At 38.3% G+C, this 20,445-nt stretch overlaps 1 protein-coding gene across 22 annotated transcripts in view; it reads left to right on the top strand.

The window, feature by feature from the left end:
• ANKS1B (ankyrin repeat and sterile alpha motif domain containing 1B) overlaps positions 1 to 20,445 on the top strand; it is a 1,079,782-nt gene that overhangs the window by 792,979 nt on the left and 266,358 nt on the right. For 21 of the 22 annotated variants that reach the window (XM_042947477.1, XM_042947476.1, XM_042947473.1 and 18 more), the window contains one exon: positions 1,792 to 1,944. In XM_042947477.1, the coding sequence (XP_042803411.1) occupies positions 1,792 to 1,944 (153 nt within the window). Of the gene's footprint in view, positions 1 to 833; positions 974 to 1,791; positions 1,945 to 20,445 lie in introns of those variants that run through there. The other variant, XM_042947491.1, reaches the window with a different exon arrangement.

Genomic DNA, 20,445 nt, shown 5'->3' with positions numbered 1-20,445 from the left:
GTGGAGAATTTAAATATGGACTGTATATTAGGTAATATAACTTTATCAATGATAAACTTCTTGAGTGTGATGCTACTATGGCTATGTAGGAGCATGCCCTTATTCTTGGAAGATGCATACTGAAGCATCAAGGGGTGAAGTTTCATGATGTCTGCAAATAGTGTTAGGGGAAAAAACATCTTTCTAATGGTTCACCTAAAACAAAGTGTGTTGTGTGCATGTGAATGAGGAAGTGGGTGTAGAGAAAAAGGTAGAAACCAAATGTGGCAAAACGTTAACCTTAGGTGACTCCGGGTCCAGAATGTTCTGGAAAACACGGAAATGCTCCTCCAGGCTCTGTCATCAAGGAAGGACTTGCCCAGCAGCAGGGAGAGTGGTCAGCAGACAGCCTCCAGCTGTCAGCATCTGCAGGGTCTGCCTCTGCTATGGAGAGCAGCCTCGCTAGAGTCATGGTTCTCCCATGGCAGCCATATCCAGCTGAATGATGGGGCACAAAGGCTGCCCAGCACATGACCTCGAATAACATGACCTTTGCCACAGAGGCTTCGCCAGGACCCATCACAATCCGTCTCCTCTTCTGCCCAACTCTGCTTCTCATCCCTCGTTTTCACAGGTGTTGATCCCTAATGAACACCTTGAATCCAAAAAAAACAAATGGAAGAGTGAGAAGAATCTCCAAAATGAGAATGCTGCATAGTGACAGAAAGCCTACCATGTTTAGGATTAAAATCTGAATCCCTGACAGCCAGACTAATCTTTTCTCTGCTAACAAATCAGAATCATCTAGATTTCCATTAATATTTATCTCCTTGAATCTGAAGGGAGAGGAAAACCTATGTATTTTGCCCAGTTTGCTATTCCCGTCATGAATTTCACTGAAGGATCACATCCGGTTGCTGAAGCACCACCTGTCCATAATAGCTGAAGTATTAGATACACCGCATGGCATCCAGAGCAACGCCAAGCCTTAGAAGTGAGTTACTTCAAAATCCAAGAACCACAAATTCAACTAAAATTCCAAATAAAAGCCAAAAGACTAGAATAATCATACAAAATTTTAAACCCAGAAGTTTCTCTTGCTTAAATTACTTTCACACTCCAATTTAAACTGAGAAACATTATGCTGCTGTCACACTTCTTTGTTCTCCTAAAGAAAAAAAAAATCTGTATATAGCTGACAAAAAATAGGAACCTGTCTGCCAGCAAGTTCTCTATTCATGTCTAACATACTGTAGAGTCTATGCAGAACACATGGTCTCTAAACACCCAAAAGCCTCTTCTTCACTGCTTCACACGGCAGTATGTTTCTCCAGCGTGTTTGCACTACCTACGATACATGTCTTGCATAAGCATGAATTCCTTTGGATGTTTAAGTCATGCATTATTTTCACATGCTTTGATGTTATACATATGAGAATTATCATCTACATTTTGGGAGCACAGTTTCTTGTGCCTTCAGCATTGAATTTAATACTGCTCAACTGACATGATTTTAAATTCCATCCAACAGAATGTCAATAATGTTTATAACAGAAATTTGACATATTTTGTTTTCTCAAATAGGGAGTAGAGATAGCAACTACATTAGAAATTTCTGGGTGCAGTTTTGAAAACTAATTCAGCGTGAAAATTATCAATGACTTAGAACTGTGCATAAAGTATTTTGGTTTTCCTTATTTTCTTATCCAAAAAGATCTGTTGCTTCACATCAGATGAATTTCCAAGTGGCAAAATCCATTGTTTGACGGAACACAAAGTAACCTAATCCTAATGTAATTTTTTAAATTACAGATGAGACCCATTGGCCATGATGGCTATCATCCCACTTCTGTCGCTGAGTGGCTGGATTCCATTGAACTAGGTGACTACACCAAAGCCTTTCTAATTAATGGCTACACATCGATGGACCTGTTGAAAAAAATCTGGGAGGTTGAACTTATTAACGTAAGTTGGTCTCTTAAAGACACCTTCTCATTCACCCTTTGTAAATGAAATTCCTGTTGTAGGTGGGTAATTTTTTCTTTCTTTGTTGCTGTTTGGACATCCATCAAGAATTTGCAGATATGCCTTCTGCTTTAAATGTATTCAAGCCCAAAGAGATCAACTAGGTCTGCATAAATAGTTTTAATGCTGATACTTTACTCATTTCATTTTTACTGCTCTTTTATTTCTAATGGCATCAAGGAATGAAAGAAATGAAGAGGTAACATGTAATTATCCTGCCTTCACATTATATTTGGCATCGTGAACATTTCTTTGCTAAAGGCAGTGAAAAATCATTTAATCTTTTAGAGAATTTCTTAGATTTAAATTTTATATTCTAAAACTGAAGAAAAACACTCATAAACTGAAAGATAAAGCATATAAATACCTAATCATTCAAAAGAGGTTTTTTTGTACTCTTTATACCACTTTCTCTCCAAAAGTCCAGTCTCCATGTATTTCATGTCATTAATTATTTTAAATGATCGTTATTAGTAGTAACTAAGTAACTAATTATTCTTTGCTTTTAAAAGTCTGTTTTAAAAATAATATCTTTTCTAGAACATCCACTAAAAACTATTCTTTAATCCAAAAATCACTTTAAATGGACAAATTCTTGGCTGCTTCTTCCAATTTGCCATCAGCTCCTCTTTGCTTTCTGTCCTTACTCCCTCACAAAAGCTATCATTATTTCAGAAGAAACCCATTGTCTGACTAAAAGCCTCTGATTAATTTTGTTCTTAGTCTGTGTGGCAACACAGTGGAACTAACAGAAACTGTATTGCATTTTAGTTGCATCAAGAAGATTTCAGTTCTCCACTGAGAATCCAATATTCATTTGATGACTACTCTTAGCCATTTGTTAAAGGGGCACCTTCCATAGATCAAACAAACATGTTTCCAATTAAGTGACATTCTAGTCAATGATAATGATACAACTTGATAAATATCTCTATATATCGTCTTCTGAATACTGTTGTTCCCCACTGAAGAACAAATACTTAGATAGCACATGAGTCACTCACTTAACTGGCATTAGCAGTAATCCCTCATTGAAAAGAAGGGATTCCAATAGAACTCTATTATAAAATGTCTTCTTTGTAGCAAGGATCACTGAAGCAGGTTGATAAGTCTCTCAAAATCCAAATGCCGGGGCTAACATTTAAGATGTGAGCTTGAACCACACGTTTCCCAGTGCTGGGAGTGCCAGCAGCCTAGGCATCCTTGTTCAATCACTGTGTCCCTTGAGGATGGCTACAATGACTGTGGGTCAGTGGTGCTCTGAGGCCCCAGGTTTGATGTCAGGGCTCAGAGATTGATCCACCACCACCCATACACCAGCCAACCTTAAGCTGGGACAGAATAATAGCCTTTTCCACCCATACAGAGTCTTTAAGTATTTTCCCTTTGGTTACATTTGCTGTAATACAGTCTGACTTCAATCTGGGGACAAGTGCCTGTCACAAGCATTGTATCAGAATTGGACAACATAGTCACTGTGTCTTAGCTCTTGAGGCCAGTTCTTTAGGCCTGGAGTGCATCTGCATCTGACACCAACCCAGTATATTTTCCTTAAGCTGATGGAATTTAAAGATTACGACATCTATATGGGCAAGTTCATCCCTTGATGAGGAGGCTATGCAAGTCATTTAATTCCATCGATATTTTTATTATAAACAAAAATTGGTCTGCACCTTTAGACTTGGAAATCAGAGAACAAAATTTTTATGCTCACTGGTACTGCTACAAGGGTAGTTCATTTGATGGTTCAGGGTTGTTGGGTTTTCAAATGAAAGAAAGTCACAATGTGTGCCTTCTGGCTTACAAAGCTTTGGTCTCAAATTAAAGACTTTAATTTATCCCAAATAATGAGGGAAGACATCCAAATATAAAATAATCACATATATAATATATGGGCCCAGTAATTCTATATTAAGTATCCATAATTTGTGGTTTTCTAGCCTGAAGAGAATGTGCAGTTACTTTGATTTAGAGCACAGCTTTTTAGAGAAATTCACATCCTGAATCTTTGTAATGAGTGGTTCATTTTAAGGAAACCAAATGACTTCAAAGCTATTGTTGTGTATAAAGTGAAGAGAAAAGTGCAAGGGTAGGCTGTCTTTGATACAGAGGTCTGTTGGTGGAGGGGAGGAGAGGAAAGGGAGGGGAGACTGGCTGCTGCTATAATTACAAATACCTTCAGCATCATTGAATCGTATCGATTAAGCCTCCAATGCCACATGGTATTTTGCTTGATATTTGAAAACAGTAACTCAGTGAGTATAAGTTTATTTGAAGTATTTCCATGAAAAAATGAAAACTATACAAAATTGTGATTTGAAAACTACAAATACATTTGAAATTGTAATCTTTCAAAAAGACCCCAAAGATCTTTCTTTTGGCAGAGTGCATTATTGCCTTTGAAAAACAAGGTTTTTTGAATAATCTATAGAAGATTTTGGTCACAACACCACCCAAAGTATAGGGATGAGAGAGTAGTGGAAATCCTATTTCTTAATATCAGCATTCTCAGTAGTGGGAATCAGGCACAAAGAAACTTTTAAGACGTAAGGTTTTACAGGCCCATGTGTGTCTAGACTTAGAGAATTGAGCAGATGCCAATAATTCTTCCTTTTATTACCTAATCTATGCTTCCTATTCAGAAGCTGTTTGATTAATAGCTCTGTTTTGTCTGTGTCTGCTACTATCATTAATAACATCATTAATACTACTTTTACTTTTGTATTGATATTTTCATGTTCTATGAATATACGGAGACAATTGTCAGGCAAATTGTTCCCTCTGCAGATGCTAGTGGGATAAATCTCTACCTTGAATTATAGTCTTCTCCAAAGGCTTGTTTAAGAGAGCTAAAAACTTGTTAACAGTGCTTAAGTACATGAATTTTCTTTACTCAGAAGGTCACTCAGGCCTTGCACAAGGTATTATCAAGTGTACACAACAGTTCCTACTGCTGTTGATAACCTCGACAACTCTACATGGTGGGGGAGGGGGGGTTAGATAAAAGGACTACATATTTCCTCCATGAAATATGTATGGATAATTATGAAATTAATCCATTTCCTAAACAAAAAAAAGTATTGCAATTATGAAAAACAACATTAACTTATTTTACCACTGTGTACCTACTAAAGAGATTTGGTTAGATGAAATAAATTTTAACACAGCCCAATTTATTAATGTGTAGGGGCGCCTCAGTAGGTTAAGTGTCCAACTCTTGATTTCAGCTCAGGTCATGATCTCAAGGGTTGTAAGATCAAGCCCTGCATAGGGCTCTGTGATGGGCATGGAGCCTGCTTAAGTTTCTCTCTCCCTGATCTTCTACCCCTGCCCTGCTCATGTGTACACTCACTCTCTAAAAAAAAATTAAAATTAAAAATTAAATGTATTAATGTGTGAATTTCAGTGCAGAACGTGCAATTCATTTCTTTCCATTGGCTTTATCATTATTTACTAAGGAAATAATTCTAACCCATGCTTATGATACCCTACAATATTGATAATGATAAAAGTACCCGTCAAAAAAATGAATAAATAAAATTCAGCTTTAGAGCATTTTTAATTCTCTGCTCAGAAGTACAAGAATAGCTTTAAAAATCTAACTACAGTGGTTGTGTTTTTTTAATTTTTTTAATTTTTTTTAATATATGAAATTTATTGCCAAATTGATTTCCATACAACACCCAGTGCTCATCCCAAAAGATGCCCTCTTCAATACCCATCACCTACCCTCCCACCCCCCATCAACCCTCAGTTTGTTCTCAGTTTTTAAGAGTCTCTTATGCTTTGGCTCTCTCCCACTCTAACCTCTTTTTTTTTTCCTTCCCCTCCCCCATGGGTTTCTGTTAAGTTTCTCAGGATCCACAGAAGAGTGAAAACATATGGTATCTGTCTTTCTCTGTATGGCTTATTTCACTTAGCATCACACTCTCCAGTTCCATCCACGTTGCTACAAAGGGCCATATTCCATTCTTTCTCATTGCCACGTAGTACTCCATTGTGTATATAAACCACAATTTCTTTATCCATTCATCAGTTGATGGACATTTAGGCTCTTTCCACAATTTGGCTATTGTTGAGAGTGCTGCTATAAACATTGGGGTACAAGTGCCCCTATGCATCAGTACTCCTGTATCCCTTGGGTAAATTCCTAACAGTGCTATTGCTGGGTCACAGGGTAGGTCTATTTTTAATTTTTTGAGGAACCTCCAGACTGTTTTCCAGAGTGGCTGCACCAGTTTGCATTCCCACCAACAGTGCAAGAGGGTTCCCATTTCTCCACATCCTCTCCAGCATCTATAGTCTCCCGATTTGTTCATTTTGGCCACTCTGACTGGCGTGAGGTGATATCTGAGTGTGGTTTTGATTTGTATTTCCCTGATGAGGAGCAACGTTGAACATCTTTTCATGTGCCTGTTGGCCATCCGGATGTCTTCTTTAGAGAAGTGTCTATTCATGTTTTCTGCCCATTTCTTCACTGGATAATTTGTTTTTTGGGTGTGGAGTTTGGTGAGCTCTTTAGAGATTTTGGATACTAGCCCTTTGTCCGATATGTCATTTGCAAATATCTTTTCCCATTCCGTTGGTTGCCTTTTAGTTTTGTTGGTTGTTTCTTTTGCTGTGCAGAAGCTTTTTATCTTCATGAGGTCCCAATAGTTCATTTTGCCTTTAATTCCTTTGCCTTTGGAGATGTGTCAAGTAAGAAATTGCTGCGGCTGAGGTCAAAGAGGTCTTTTCCTGCTTTCTCCTCTACGGTTTTGATGGTTTCCTGTCTCACATTCAGGACCTTTATCCCAGTGGTTGTGTTTTAAATACCTTTGGGTAGAATCAAAATAATTCAGGTAGCAATACCCATATGTGTCTCTTGAAAATCATTTGACTTATTTTTACAGCAGTAACTTGATTAGAAGATCATTTGCTTCTTGCGTAGTAGCTGCTGAAACTATACTTTCATCATGCTTTTATTTAGGACTGTCAGATTTTTGTTTGTTCAGTTTTTTGGTTTTGGGTTTTGTTTTTGTTTTTGTTGCAGCGTTGTTGATTTAATTTCTACTTTTCCAGGGAAATTTCGTAATAATCTAATCACTTGGAGATATACTAAGAATTTTTTAAATTTCATATTCTAATTTTGTGTTAAATCTTTACTTTGGTGACTTAATTTGTTTTAAATGCTATAGAAATATAGTCCCATCAGTATCAAATTTAGACTCATTACTTACTTTGATGTTTTTATTTCATGATCAGCATTATAAACTCTCACTCCTTTCTATCCTACCCTTATTTCTATAACTGCAATTAAATTACTCTTTGAAAGTCTTTTTTGCATCGTATGAGTGTGTGTGTTTGTGTCTGTGTACATGTATTGGGTAAAGGCAAATGGTAACTTATACTCCCAACCAAGAAGAATAATCAGCAAATTCATAAATTGAAGGCGATGTAAGGGGAAGATAAATGTTATAATTCCATTTCCAAACAAATTATTTTAAGTAAAAGGTTATGTCTTCACTATAAGACATTAATCAATGAGAAAAATATTCATATTTCCACACCAGGGAGGCTACATTATTAAACACTTCAAATGTTAACAACTTTAATCAAAGCCAAAGGCTTTAAACTAAATAACTGGATATGAGTATTCAAGTGTAGAACAAACTTTGCAAATTCTCTGTGGATTTAATATTTCACTTACACCCATATATAGTACAGCTTGCTCTTCACAAGACTTCAGGACAGCTAGCTTCAGACTTTATCAGGTCCGTATCGGACAAAGCTCATGAGCTCTATTACTCTTACTCCCTGCATCTAAACTGCAAGCTCTTCTAGGAATTCTCTGGAAGCTTCCTTCATTTGGCTCAAGTTTTAGAAAAAGCACCCTTTTCCCTTCCATACATGAGAGGAATAATCGTCTCCCAAATAAATACCCCCGTTCCAGTGGTTTTTAGCCCTTTCATATATGGCCTGAGGGTGGTGATGCGCTATTCTGGCATTATTGGCTCCACTACCTTTCAGCATATTTTGCATATCTGCACCTATTATGCTGCTTTCAACTTTAGAGCCTTGCTCTACACTCAGATTGAATTATACTACAGTAGAATACACTTAAATGTTAAAACTTCACTGGAAGCAATATAGCTTTTGTTTTGAATTCAAAGTAAATTTACAAACTTGCAGTCCCTCGGGGTCAATATTATGGAAAAGGCACTACTGAAGTGTTGATGTCAGAATTAGTAAAACACACACACACACACACACACACACACAGAGAGAGAGAGAGAGAGAGAGAGAGAGAGAGAGAGAGAGAAACTAAACAAGGTATTTGGGCCTGAAGAGAGCACTCAGCAAACAAATGAATTTCATGAAGAACTAAAACCCTCTGATCATAGCCATTTATGAACCACCTCTGTACAAAAAAAAATTATGTTCTATCTAGAAATGTCTACTGTAAAAAAAGTTATTTTAGTGGACAACTGTTGTTTTTTCCCCACCCAGATTTCATTCACTCTTCTGATTAAAATCAAAACATTCCTAATTTCCTCCAAAGGAGCTTCCTATAGCCTTCCACATTCCACGCCTGAACCTATGACCTAAGCCAAGCTCAGCATCCCAGCCTTTCCCCCACTCTCATCTCATGGGCTGCAAAGTATTCTCTTCATTAGGACCATTATTAATTCTTCATAATTTGGGGGTCCCGTGAAATATGAAAATAGGGGACCCGTTGTTCAAAACTTAGTTGAAACTTTTAACACAATGACAGCAGAACATTAAGCCAAGCACAGACTCCTTGGAAGAACAGGCTCTTGTGTAATCTCACAGGTCACACACCCACAAAGCCATTCCTGCTCTTCATTCCTTTGTTTTATAACTATATTTCCATCTGCTGTCATTCTCCTTCTACCCGAACACCTTCCTTTAACATTTTTTATTCTGTGGGACTGCTGGTAGAAAGACTTTATTTTGCCTTTATTTTAAAGAACTGTTTTTGCTGAATATAGAATTTTAGAGTAACAGTATTTTAGAGATGTAGACCCACCATCCTCTCTCCTGCATTATTTGTGACGAGACATCTGCTGTTATCCTTTCTTTTTTCGGTTTTGTTGTTGTTGCTGTTCCTCTGTATATAACTTGTCTTTTTTTCCCTCTGACTGCACTTAATGGTGTTCTCTTTATTACTGGTTTTGAAAAATTTGATTATGATATATCTTGATGTACTGTTTCTCATGTTTCTTGTGTGTAAAGTTTTTTTTTTTTTTTTTGAGCTTTTAGATATGAGGTCTATAGTTTTCACTAACTTTGGAAATTTTGGGGTCATTCTCTTTTTAATTTTTTTGGTTTCCCCTTAAATTCTTGTATTTCTCCTTTTCCCTTCAAGTTTTCAAAATGTTTTTTATGGAAGTATAACATACACACAAAAATCCATATACTGTATGTCATTGTATTTTTGCCAAAAATTTACACACATGTAACTAGCACCCAGAACAAGAACTTGAAAATTACCAGCATCCAAAAGGCCCCTCATGGCCCTTTCTAGTCACTAATTTCCCCACAGTCCCCTAAGGCAACTACCCTCCTTACTTTTTAAAAAAAATTTTTTAACATTTTTATTTATTTTTGAGAGACCGAGATAGAGAGCAAGCAGGGAAGAGGGGCAGAGAGAGAGAGGGAGACACAGAATCCAAAGCAGGCTCCAGGCTCTGAGCTATCAGCACAGAGCCTGATGCAGGGCTCGAACTCACAAACCATGAGATCATGACCTGAGCTGAAGTCTGACAGTTAACTGACTGAGCCATCCAGGCACCCCTACCCTCCTTACTTTTAACAGCAGAGTTCAGTTTGCTTCATTTTGTATGGTGTGTTCTCGCATGGAGCTTCTTCGTTTATATCACACGGCACATAGTTGTGGGACTATTTATTCTCTCTCATTGCTGTGTAATATCCTGAACTTTTTACAGCGTTATTGATATGTAATCCATATATCATACAGTTTCCTCATTTATAGTGTAAAATTCGATCATTTTTAGTATATTCACAGTTATGCAACCATCCCCACAGTCATTTTTGCTGTAGTCAAAAACACATAGAATTTGCCATGTTAACCATTTTTGAGTATAAGTACAGTGGTTTATGCACATTGTTGTGTAACAGATCTCTAGAATTTTCATCTTGTGAAACTGAGACTATATCCATTGAACAAAAATTCCCCTATTCTTTCTCTCCCCATGCCTTGCAACCACTATTCTATTTTCTGTTTCTAAGAGTTTGACTACTACATCAGAGAACCTCACATAAGTAAAATCATGCAGTATTTGTCTTTTTGTGACTTAATTCCCTCAAAGTTCATCCATGTTATAGCATATAACAGGGTTTCCTTCTTTTTAAGGCTGAATAATATTCCATTGCATGTATATACCACATTTTCTTTATGCATTCATCTGTTGGCAGACATTTAGTTTCTTCCACCTCTTGAATATTATGGATAATGTCTCAATGAACATCAGTGTGCTAATATCTCCTTGAGATCCTGTTTGTAATTCTTTTGGATATACACCTGGAAGTTGGATTGCTGGGTCATATGTAATTCTATTTTTAAATTTTTGTAGACCATCCATACTGTTTTCCATAGTTGCTGCACCATGGTCATTATTTCTTAAAATATTATTTTCTGTCTCTCCTCTGCTTTGGAAACTCCAATCATATGTATATTAGGCTATTCGAAGTTGGACCACAGCTCACCAATGCTCTGTTCATTTTCTTCAATATTTTTTCTCTCTGTGATTCATTTGGATAGTTTCTATTATATGACTTCAAGTTCACTAATCTTTTCTCCTTGTAATATCTAATCTGCTATTATTAACACCCAGTGTATTTTTATCTTAGTGATTATAGTTTTCATCTCCAGAAGTTAGACATGAGTCTTTTTTATCTTTTTTCATATGTGTATTTAACATGCTCGATCTTTCCTGTAACATATTGAACATATGGAATGCAGTTACAATAACTGTTTTAATGCCTTCATCTTCTAACTCCAATATCTCTTATCAGTTTGGGATTGGTTTCAGTTGACTTATTTTTCTCCTCAATTTTTTTGGCGTGCCTGATAATTTTTATTGCATGCCAGACATTGTTAATTTTACTTTGTTGGGTGTAGGATATTTTTGTACTCTCGTAAATATTCTTGACCTTTGTTCTGGGACATAGAAAAGCTCCGTGGATATACTCTGATCCTTTCAGGTCTTGCTTTGAATATTTGTCAAGCAAGCCTAGAGCATCATTTATTTAGTCCATGGCTAATACTTCCATTAATGGGACAAGATGCTTCTGAATATTCTAACAATGTCCTATGAATTTCCAGATTTCCCAGTCTGAATAGTGCAAACTATTACCCACCCCATTTGAATTCTGTCTACTATCCCCATTAATCTTTTCAGGTAGGTTTTTTTTAATTTGACATCAGATAGTTCCCTCATATGCATGTGCTGATCAGTACTTCCTCTGCTCTAATACTCTGCCCAAAACACAGCAGCCACTTCAGTCTCCCTAGACCCTCATCTCCAGCCTCTCAATTCAAAGAGTCTTCCAGGCTCCCTGGACTCCTCCTCCTGCATCATCGCCTGGGAATTCTCTCAAGGTGGTAAACTGGGGCAACTGTAGGTCTCACTATGTTTGTTTCTCATCTTTCAGGGATCAAGGCCCTTCACTGCCTCATTCCAACATCTTCAAAATCAATGTTTCAAATATTGTCAGGCTTTTTAGTTGTTTCAGGAGAAAGCAGGGTACGGATGAATCCAATCCCTGTTACTCCATCTTGGTGGGAAGCCCAAATCCATGCTACTTTGGTTAATCCCCATAAACTAGGGCCCATAGCTAAACAATTGAATTGAAATCATTGATGATGGCATCTGGGCACTTGGAGTCTTTTAAAAGCTCCCCAGGTGATTTTAATGTGCTGCTGGGTTGAAAACCATGGCTATAATCAGTGGAGAGCCATTAAAAAGATTTTAATCAGGAGAATGACATGATCAGAAGAGTAGGCAGGGGCCAGAAGCCAACACTCAAGAAGAACTGACTGGGAGGGAAGGAGCTGAGTCAGCTGATTCTGTCATACAGCTATTTCAAGCCACAAACGTATTAGGCGTGACAGCAATAAAATCTGCCTGTCTCCTTAGAACCTGGGAGTATCTCTCAATTGGAAATACATAAATATAGACTCAATTTTCATCATTATATCCCTCATATCAAGCAGAGGGTAAATTATAGTCAGTATTCAAAGAAGGTTAGGACAAATATAAAACATTTCAGAAATGCTTTTCAATAGTGGCTAAAACTTTTCAGGTTTGACCCTTAAAAAGCTAAGCCCTGGTTATGTAAAAAATTTACTTACTGTTTATAAAGTAAAGGTAGGACATGTGGTATGTGTCAGTGTTTCAAATGCACCCTCCCTTCTTTCATCTGCATCTTGAAATCAGGTCACTCAACTTGGAGTGCTACCTCTGCCACTCAGTGTGTGACCTTAAGTCACTTCCAACTCTGGGCCTCCATTAGCAGTCTGCAGCCCACTGGCTTCATAGGTTTTCTGTGAGACTCAAAATCATATGAGAGTTTTACCACCCATCCCTTTCTCTTCCCTCTCTATTTTATTTTCTTTTGCCTCAATTTCTCTCTTTCTCTCTTCCTCAGCTCTGTCTCCCAGAGTTAGGCTGGTTGCTGGCCAGCTCTCCTGGAGCTTGCATTCACAGCTTAGTTGCCATTTGCTTCTCACTCTCAGTCCTCACCTTCTGGAACCCAGAAAGCCCTGCTTAATATGCAAAGTCCAGTCTCTAAGAATCACTGCTCAACCTCTGTCTTGCCCTCTTCCCAACTCCAGCCCCTTTCTGCTGTGCTGTCCTCTCAGTTTCTCCCTCCCAACAGATAGCATCTTTCCCTACCAGCCCCACCCAAACCCTCACTGCTTAGCACTGCTCAAAATCTGCACTCCAGGAGTGGGTGAATGTCAGGGAGAATGACTCTCAGCTCGTGTAGCAGCATTCAGGATAAAGCTGCTTAGGATCTTCCCCCAACTTTTTTTTTTTCCGACCACCCTGAGGTACAGAATTGCTAGTTTCTTTTTGTTTTCTCCCCCAGCTACATAGCACTGACTCTTGATTCTCAGCCGTTCAGTCCTCTTTATTCTTGAAACAAAACACTGTAGGGCAGAGCAGGGGAGTGGCTCAGAGTATAGGGGTGTACTCATTCTCAACTTATCATCCATAATCTTAAACCTTCTAGAATCTGTTCCAAAGTTCCTGCTTGATGACCCATAGAGTAGGAACTTCTGACTGCTGCTTGAAGTAGTTGATACTTTCTTTACATTGAAATTGCTCCTTGTAAATATACAGTATTATTAATTATAATGAAGTCCATTAACTTTTTATTCTTCATTTTGCTTAGATTTCCAATATGGTTTGAAGACTTTTATTTCTTTAAGAACTCTTCTCTGGAGATACTTAGCCTAAGTAAGATTCTAAGTTGCCAAGTAAGATTCTAAGTAAGTTACTAAGGAGATTCATTGATGTTGCAGTTAAATAGGTAAATACAGTAAACTGGCTCTGTGGAGCTTTGAGAGGGGAAAAATTCTAGTGAATTATTCCTATAGTGTAGAAAATAAAAAGGAAAAAAATCCTCCATAAAATGCAAATACACTTTTCGTGCTATCCTGATGGAGAAATGCTTTGGGTCTTCCTTGGGAGGAGATCTGAGATCATACTGAAAAGATAAGCCTCTGTCTTCTTAGAGGAAGTGGAAGCCAAAGAGGTATTTTTGTTAAAAGAAAATTATTAAGAATTTTGAAGCCTGACATATAAGCTATGATGAAAGAGATCGACAATAAATAAAGACTCAGAGTAAATCATAAAGATTAACATTTTTACTAAAGTGTGTATATAAGATTTGTGTTAGAATCAGCCCATTATGGAAATAATTTAAAATGCTGAAAAGGAGAGAGATTAGGTAGGTGAATTTGTAGCTTGGGATTTATATCTGCTTTAAAGATGTTTAAGATTGATTTAGAGTTTAAGTCTAGCTATTTTGCTACAGACATGTATTATGTTAAGTTGAATATCTGTGGTCTGAAATTATTTTTGAACTCAAACAAAAAGCTATTACCTTGAACCTCAGAAAACATGTAAATTCCTTACTGTACATACCTGCCTGGCGCTCTTCCGCCACCTGGTGGCAGCATACCTAAAGTACATTGCAAGTGACAGTTACAAAACCATTTCTTAAATACAGAAACTAATTGCAAATTCAATGCCAGTTTTATATCAATCCCTGTTTACAATACTAATATAATAAAACATGAAACAGGAGAGTTTTATTTTTGTAGACATCAAACTCCAAATTCAAACACCATATGCCTAAATCTGTCCAATAAAATGGGGGGGGGGGGGAACCTCTGCTGTGCATTCCACCAATTAGATTGATTTGGGATAACAGTGCCATTTTTAAATGTGTGTGTGTGTGTTTAACATATAAATATATATATTCTCAGAGTCTTACTTCAGTATAAATTGCTTTTGGGAGATAATTAGATTTTCTCAAACTTAAATAAGATCATTATCTTTTTAAAAATTCTATTTCACAGTAGCTATAGGAGAAAATACAGTAAGTATTTTATATACTTCACCCTCAAAAGAACTTCCAGACTAATGGGGAAGATGGCCATTTACACTAGCTGTAAGAAAGTAGTATTAAGGGCAGCTAAACATAAAGATGGTCTCCGCATCCCAAACTGGAACACAAGGTCTTCTCCTGAAGGAGGTGGAGGTGGACAGAAGAAAAGATGAGATGAGGGGACCAGTAACATAAGCAGTAAGCATCTACAGTAAAAGCACAGAGGCTCTAAAAGCAGTGTTCCAGGGTTTAACTGTCCATTTTATTTCCTATCATTTAGCTATATTAGGCAAGTCACTTAACCTTCCCTAAGTTTGCCTCTAAAGTTTCCTTGCCACTAAAATTTGAGTAATATTATCTATCTTCTAGGTAATATTGTTGTCAGGATTAACTAAAATAACCTAATAGAGCATTTTGTACAATGCTTTGCAAATAGAAAGCATTCAATCTTTGTTTCATGGAGGCCAAATGGAGGGGCAGCTTCCAAATTCCCAAGATTTATGGGACACATTATCAGTTATCCATTGCCACAGCAATGCTGTGCAACAATCTGTCTGAAAATGCAGTGGCTTAAAGCAATAAGCATTTGTCTAGCTCACGAGTGTGTGGGTCAGTGATTTAAGCTGGATGTGGCTAGAAATTTCTTCTGATCTCAGTTGGCTCCCTCACATCTGGCAGTTGGCTCTGGTCTGCTGATCTGTGAGCTAAGACAACTGGGCAACTTGGCTCTTCTCCATGTGCCCCATCCTCTAACATGCTTTCCCAGGCATGTCCTATGGCAAAGACAGAAAGAAAGAAACAAAAATGTGCAAGTGTATTTTCAAGCCTCTTCTAACAATTGGCCAAAGGAAGTTACATGACCAACTCAGAATTAAGTTAAGAAGGGAGGCTATAATTCACCTCTTGGGAGGATGAACTGAAAATGCACATAGTAAATGGCTTGGATGCAATCAGGACAAAAATTGAGACTATTAGTACAATAAACCCACCACAAAATAGAAATTTACAAAATTGAGAAAAGAGAATTTTAGAAGTATGGATTGTCTTATCATTGTTTCTAAGCCTCCAATCAGAATACATGAAATCAAAACCACCTCAGAAAATCTAAAATGATTAGTGATGTAAAGTGTGGGAGCCTACAGGGAAAAAAATGGATAGAGCGCTTAAATGTATGGAAAACTTGGGAGACAGAACCCCCCCCCAACATTTAATAAGTAAGGGATAATAACTCAGATGATAAATACACTGTATAATAATGGATTTGCTAGATCTATAAAAAGCTCAAAATTGGTGAATTAATTGGCCATTACACTAAATTATTTTAGAAAATTAAATGCTAATGTATTTGTCTAATGGAAAATTATTCTCATGTCACTGCTCAAATATTTGTTGCACATCAACTCTTTGCTCAGAGTGGATAGGCAACAAGTATTGTGGAGGAGGGAGAAAATTATATATTTAATTTAAAAACATGCCTCTAGAATGTATAAATAACTCTCAAATTCAGTAATAAAAGATAGACAACCAAATAAAATTATGAACTTATGAACACACCCTGGAGTGGTTCCTACGAAGCTTCATCCTTGTATAATCATCTTCCCCTTGAGTGCAGGTATTCTGTCAAGAACAAGCTTGACTTGCTTCTAACCAATAGAACACGACAAATGTGATGGAATGTCAGTCCTATGATTACCTTACCAACAAATTTATTTTAAGTTTATTTATTTATTTTGAGAGAGAGAGAATGTGGGTGGAGGAGGGGCAGAGAGAGGCAGGGAGAGAGAGAATCCCAAGCAGACTCCACTCTGTCAGAGCAGAACCTGATGCGGGGCTCAATCTCACAGTTCATGCAACCATGACCTGAGCCAAAATCAAGAGTCAGATGCTTAACCAACTGAGCCACCCAGGGGCCCAACAACAAAGTTTTTTTAATTGAATGTGGTTCCTTAAGTTAGTTGACTCCTCCAGACAGACACGAGAGTAAGAGCAATAATAACAATAGTATAATAGTAAAAGTTTAGTACCTTCTCCTCCGTCTTCCCCTTTATGAAATGTCAGTCTTACTCAAGATTGACAACTTTTGTCCTCAGATCTCCTCTTTTTCAATGCTAGGCTCTTGGACAATATCACCAATGCAAAGACTTCAACTGGCACCTTCAAGTTGATGGCTGCCAGACACACATCTATGGCTTTATTCCTGAGGTCCCGGCTCTTGGTTCACACAACATCATAAATTTCTCATTCATCTTGTGTCTCTCTCAATGAATAAGAGGTTCTGTGGAGTCATGGAGGAGACAGTGGGCTCTGGTGCTAGATTCAACAGCAAGATTTTCATCCTGGCTCTGTCTTTGTTATCATGATTGTTAACCGCCATGAGCTCCATCAGGGCATAGATGTATTTTGTTTACTCCTCTATCCCCAGCTCCTTGAACAATGCCTAGCACACTGTAGGTGGCATATAATTATTTGCCAACTGACCTAAGGATGCTTATGCATGAAGCAAGGTTCTAACCACTAACATATGCTGACACATTTCATCCCATTTTCATCCTATGAGATGCACACTATTGTCACTCCCATTTAACAGATTGCAGTGAACTGAACGTTTGAGTCCTCCCCTCTCTAAATTTATATGTTGAAACCTTAATCCCAAAGCATTTGGAGGTAGAAGCTTTGGGAGATCATTAGGTCATGAGAGTGAAGCCCTCATAAATGGAATTAGAGCCGTTATAAGATGTCACACAAGAAGCTGATAGTCTGCAACCCAGAAGAGGGCCCTCACCAGAACCCCACCATGCTGTGCTCTGATCTTCGGCAAGAAATATATTTCTGTTGTTTATGCCATCCACTCTATGACAATTTGTCACAACAGCCTCATCTGACTCAGATGAAGTAGCAAGAAAAGCACTGGTTGAATTTTGATGAAAAAGCCACCAGTCCTTTCTATTTTACATTCACAAGTGTCTTGTGCCCTGACAGGAGCCAGACTACGCTCGTCTTGAAACAGAGATACATCTAACACAGAATGAACACTCACAATCTTTTCCCTCGTGTTCTCAGCCTTAAAGAGCAATCTTCCAACAACATTAGTCATGATGGCTGCCTGAGGTAGCTCCCTTTCTTCCCCATGGAGGCCATGCTCAAAATGAACATGAGTGCAATTTCTCAGGTACACTGCCATAAATGATCTCATATCACCACTATATACACTGTGCACACAGATACAGAGGGAGAGAGAGAACAGAGAGGGTGCGGTTCCTCTTTTACCACCTCCCAAATGCCAAAATGGAATTGCCCACTCTCCTTCAGAAACTGTACTAAAGAAAAACCTTTGCCCAACCTACTTCATGCATTGGTCCTTGAAAGCATAGACAGGCAGGACAAGATGGAAAGACTCAAAGTAAATAAGCAGACCCCAGGTCGTATCCTTTCCTCCACAGTATCCTCCAAAAGTAAAGAGATCATCCCTCCCTCATGTCTCCCTGAGACTGGTTGCAGCAGTGAAGAACAAGTTACAACACAAACGTCACCTAAGAGAACCAAATCTATAGTCATTCTCACTTACTGTCTCACTTACTGAACTACTGTGACCAGATCATCAGCTAACATATAACTTCACCAAGAAGTGCAGGATTTGGTGCTTTGTAGAAGGGGAGAAGAGAGCTTTAGAGCAAACTTAGAAATATCTGGAAGTATCAGAGGGAAAGTGGGCGTGGATGGCAGAGTGGAAAAAGCTAGACTCAGATGGACCAAAATTCAAGTTCTGGTTCCTTATTTCCTCTGGGGTAAGACACTTAACCTGGTAATAGCCCTCTTATTTATTTGGGTTCATCCTTATCGCCCCCACCCCTGCCAGACACTAAACTCTTTGAGGACCTGTAGGCTCAGCTATGTATCTACCCCCAATGCCCTTCAGAAAGAAGGTACTTAAAAATATTCACAGACCACATTGCTTCCAGGGGAAGAGTGGGGAAAAAAAGAGACAGAAGGAGCCACAGGAAGCAAAGTTGTTAGAGTCCAAACTTCACCTACTTGATTGTGGGGGGCCTAGGAGAGGCAACCATTTGTGGCACATATCATGGAAAAACATAAAGCAGGATAAGAGGACAGAAAGTGACTAGATCTTAAAGAGGCTACTCAGAAATCTTCAAGGAGGTGTCATTTCGGCAGAGATCTGAATGAAATGTGGGAAAAGGCCATGCAAAAGATCAGCATTCCAGATGGAGAGAACAGCAAATGCAAATACCCTGAGGCAGGATGATGTTTAGCCTGTCTGAGGACCAGTAAGGAAGCCAGTGGGGCTATAACAGCATGAGCACAGGGAAAGCCTGGTAGGAAACGATGCCAAGGAGGACCTGGCCATGTGGGTCATGTAGAAGGATTGAATTGTATTTGAAGTGCAGGTAGAAGCCTTCAGAGGGGTTCAGAGTAAGAGAGTGTGACATGTTTTGGTTTATGTTTTAAAGGCTTATTTCACTTCCGTGGGAAGGACAGACCCAGGGTCAGGGGGTTTCAGCAAAGGGAGAGTGAAAATCTAGCTCAGAGACTCTGCCAATAGCAGAAGCAAGATGATGGTTCCTTGCGCCAAAGTTGTGGTGAGGACAACAAATCAGAATGTACAATGGAGACAGAGCTGGTGCATTAGACATTGACTGTAAAATAAATGAGAAGAATTGAGGATAAGCCAAAGGTCCTTGGCCCGAGCTATTTCCCAAGACTGGGAGTATTTGGGAGGAGAAATCAAGAGCTCTGTCAAGCATGGTAAGTTTGAACTACCTACCACACATTCCAAGTAGAATGTCCAGAAGCAATTTTATAGTTATATAAAATATATTTAAATATATAAATTATACATATATTTATTTATTTATAGAAGTATGTAACACTTCAGCTCTTCTTTGCATTTGGAATATATATTTATGATATATGCCTAAGAAAAACCTAGGTGTGGCCAAAACTCATGTCTGCACTCTGCCCCCTACATGAGGCTGCGCTTTCATGCAGAAGTTTTCTCTCTTTAGAACATGCTATTGCAACAAACACTAGGCCTGGAATTCTGGGCAGCGGACTGTGCCCTTTCCCTGCTACCATACACCAGGCGGCACATCCTCAGCTATTGACCTGCTATTTGTCAAGGAACTTGACTACGTCTTTAAGATGGTATCCTTGAGTAGAAATAAGAGAATGACTGTGGACTCTAAAAACACACACACACTAAAAAAAAAACAAAAACAAAAACAAAAACAGAAACAAAAACAGCACAGACTTCACACACAGTGATTGACAACCTGCCCACAGCAGGGCTGTGAATTGTTTCCTAGCTGTCCAGCTGACTCTCCTCCCAATCTGCCTTCTCACACTGATCTGAGAGCACTGTTAGGCAAAAAGAACCTCAGGGCCTTTAGCCCTGACTTTTCAAAATCAGACATTAAAACACAATGGCCTTCTTATATTAAATTTTAAATGATTGCCTTAGCAAAGTTATCTTTCATTAAGACCATTTATTTCACAGTCATCTGTCTATGCCCCACATTTACCTAAGTACTTAGATGCTTTTCAGTAAATTCAGCTCACTAACCAAGGCTATCAAGTTGCCCTGAGAATGTTTTGTTCAGTCTACCATAGATGTGAGACACAATGGTGAGTTACAAGTTTTCAAGTAGACAGATCTCTACTAATTTGTAAATGGGCTGCAGGGACACTTTGAACTCAATGAGGTAAGTGGGATCTAGTGTTTGCACAGCACTAGTCATCTGAACATAAAAACATCTGCTGTCTTCTAAATAATCTAAAATG

Source organism: Panthera leo, chromosome B4, assembly GCF_018350215.1.
Source record: "Panthera leo isolate Ple1 chromosome B4, P.leo_Ple1_pat1.1, whole genome shotgun sequence".
NCBI classification, from domain to species: Eukaryota; Metazoa; Chordata; class Mammalia; order Carnivora; family Felidae; genus Panthera; species Panthera leo.
Note: the sequence above shows the minus strand (reverse complement) of the source record. Positions and strands in the feature narration are given on the sequence as shown.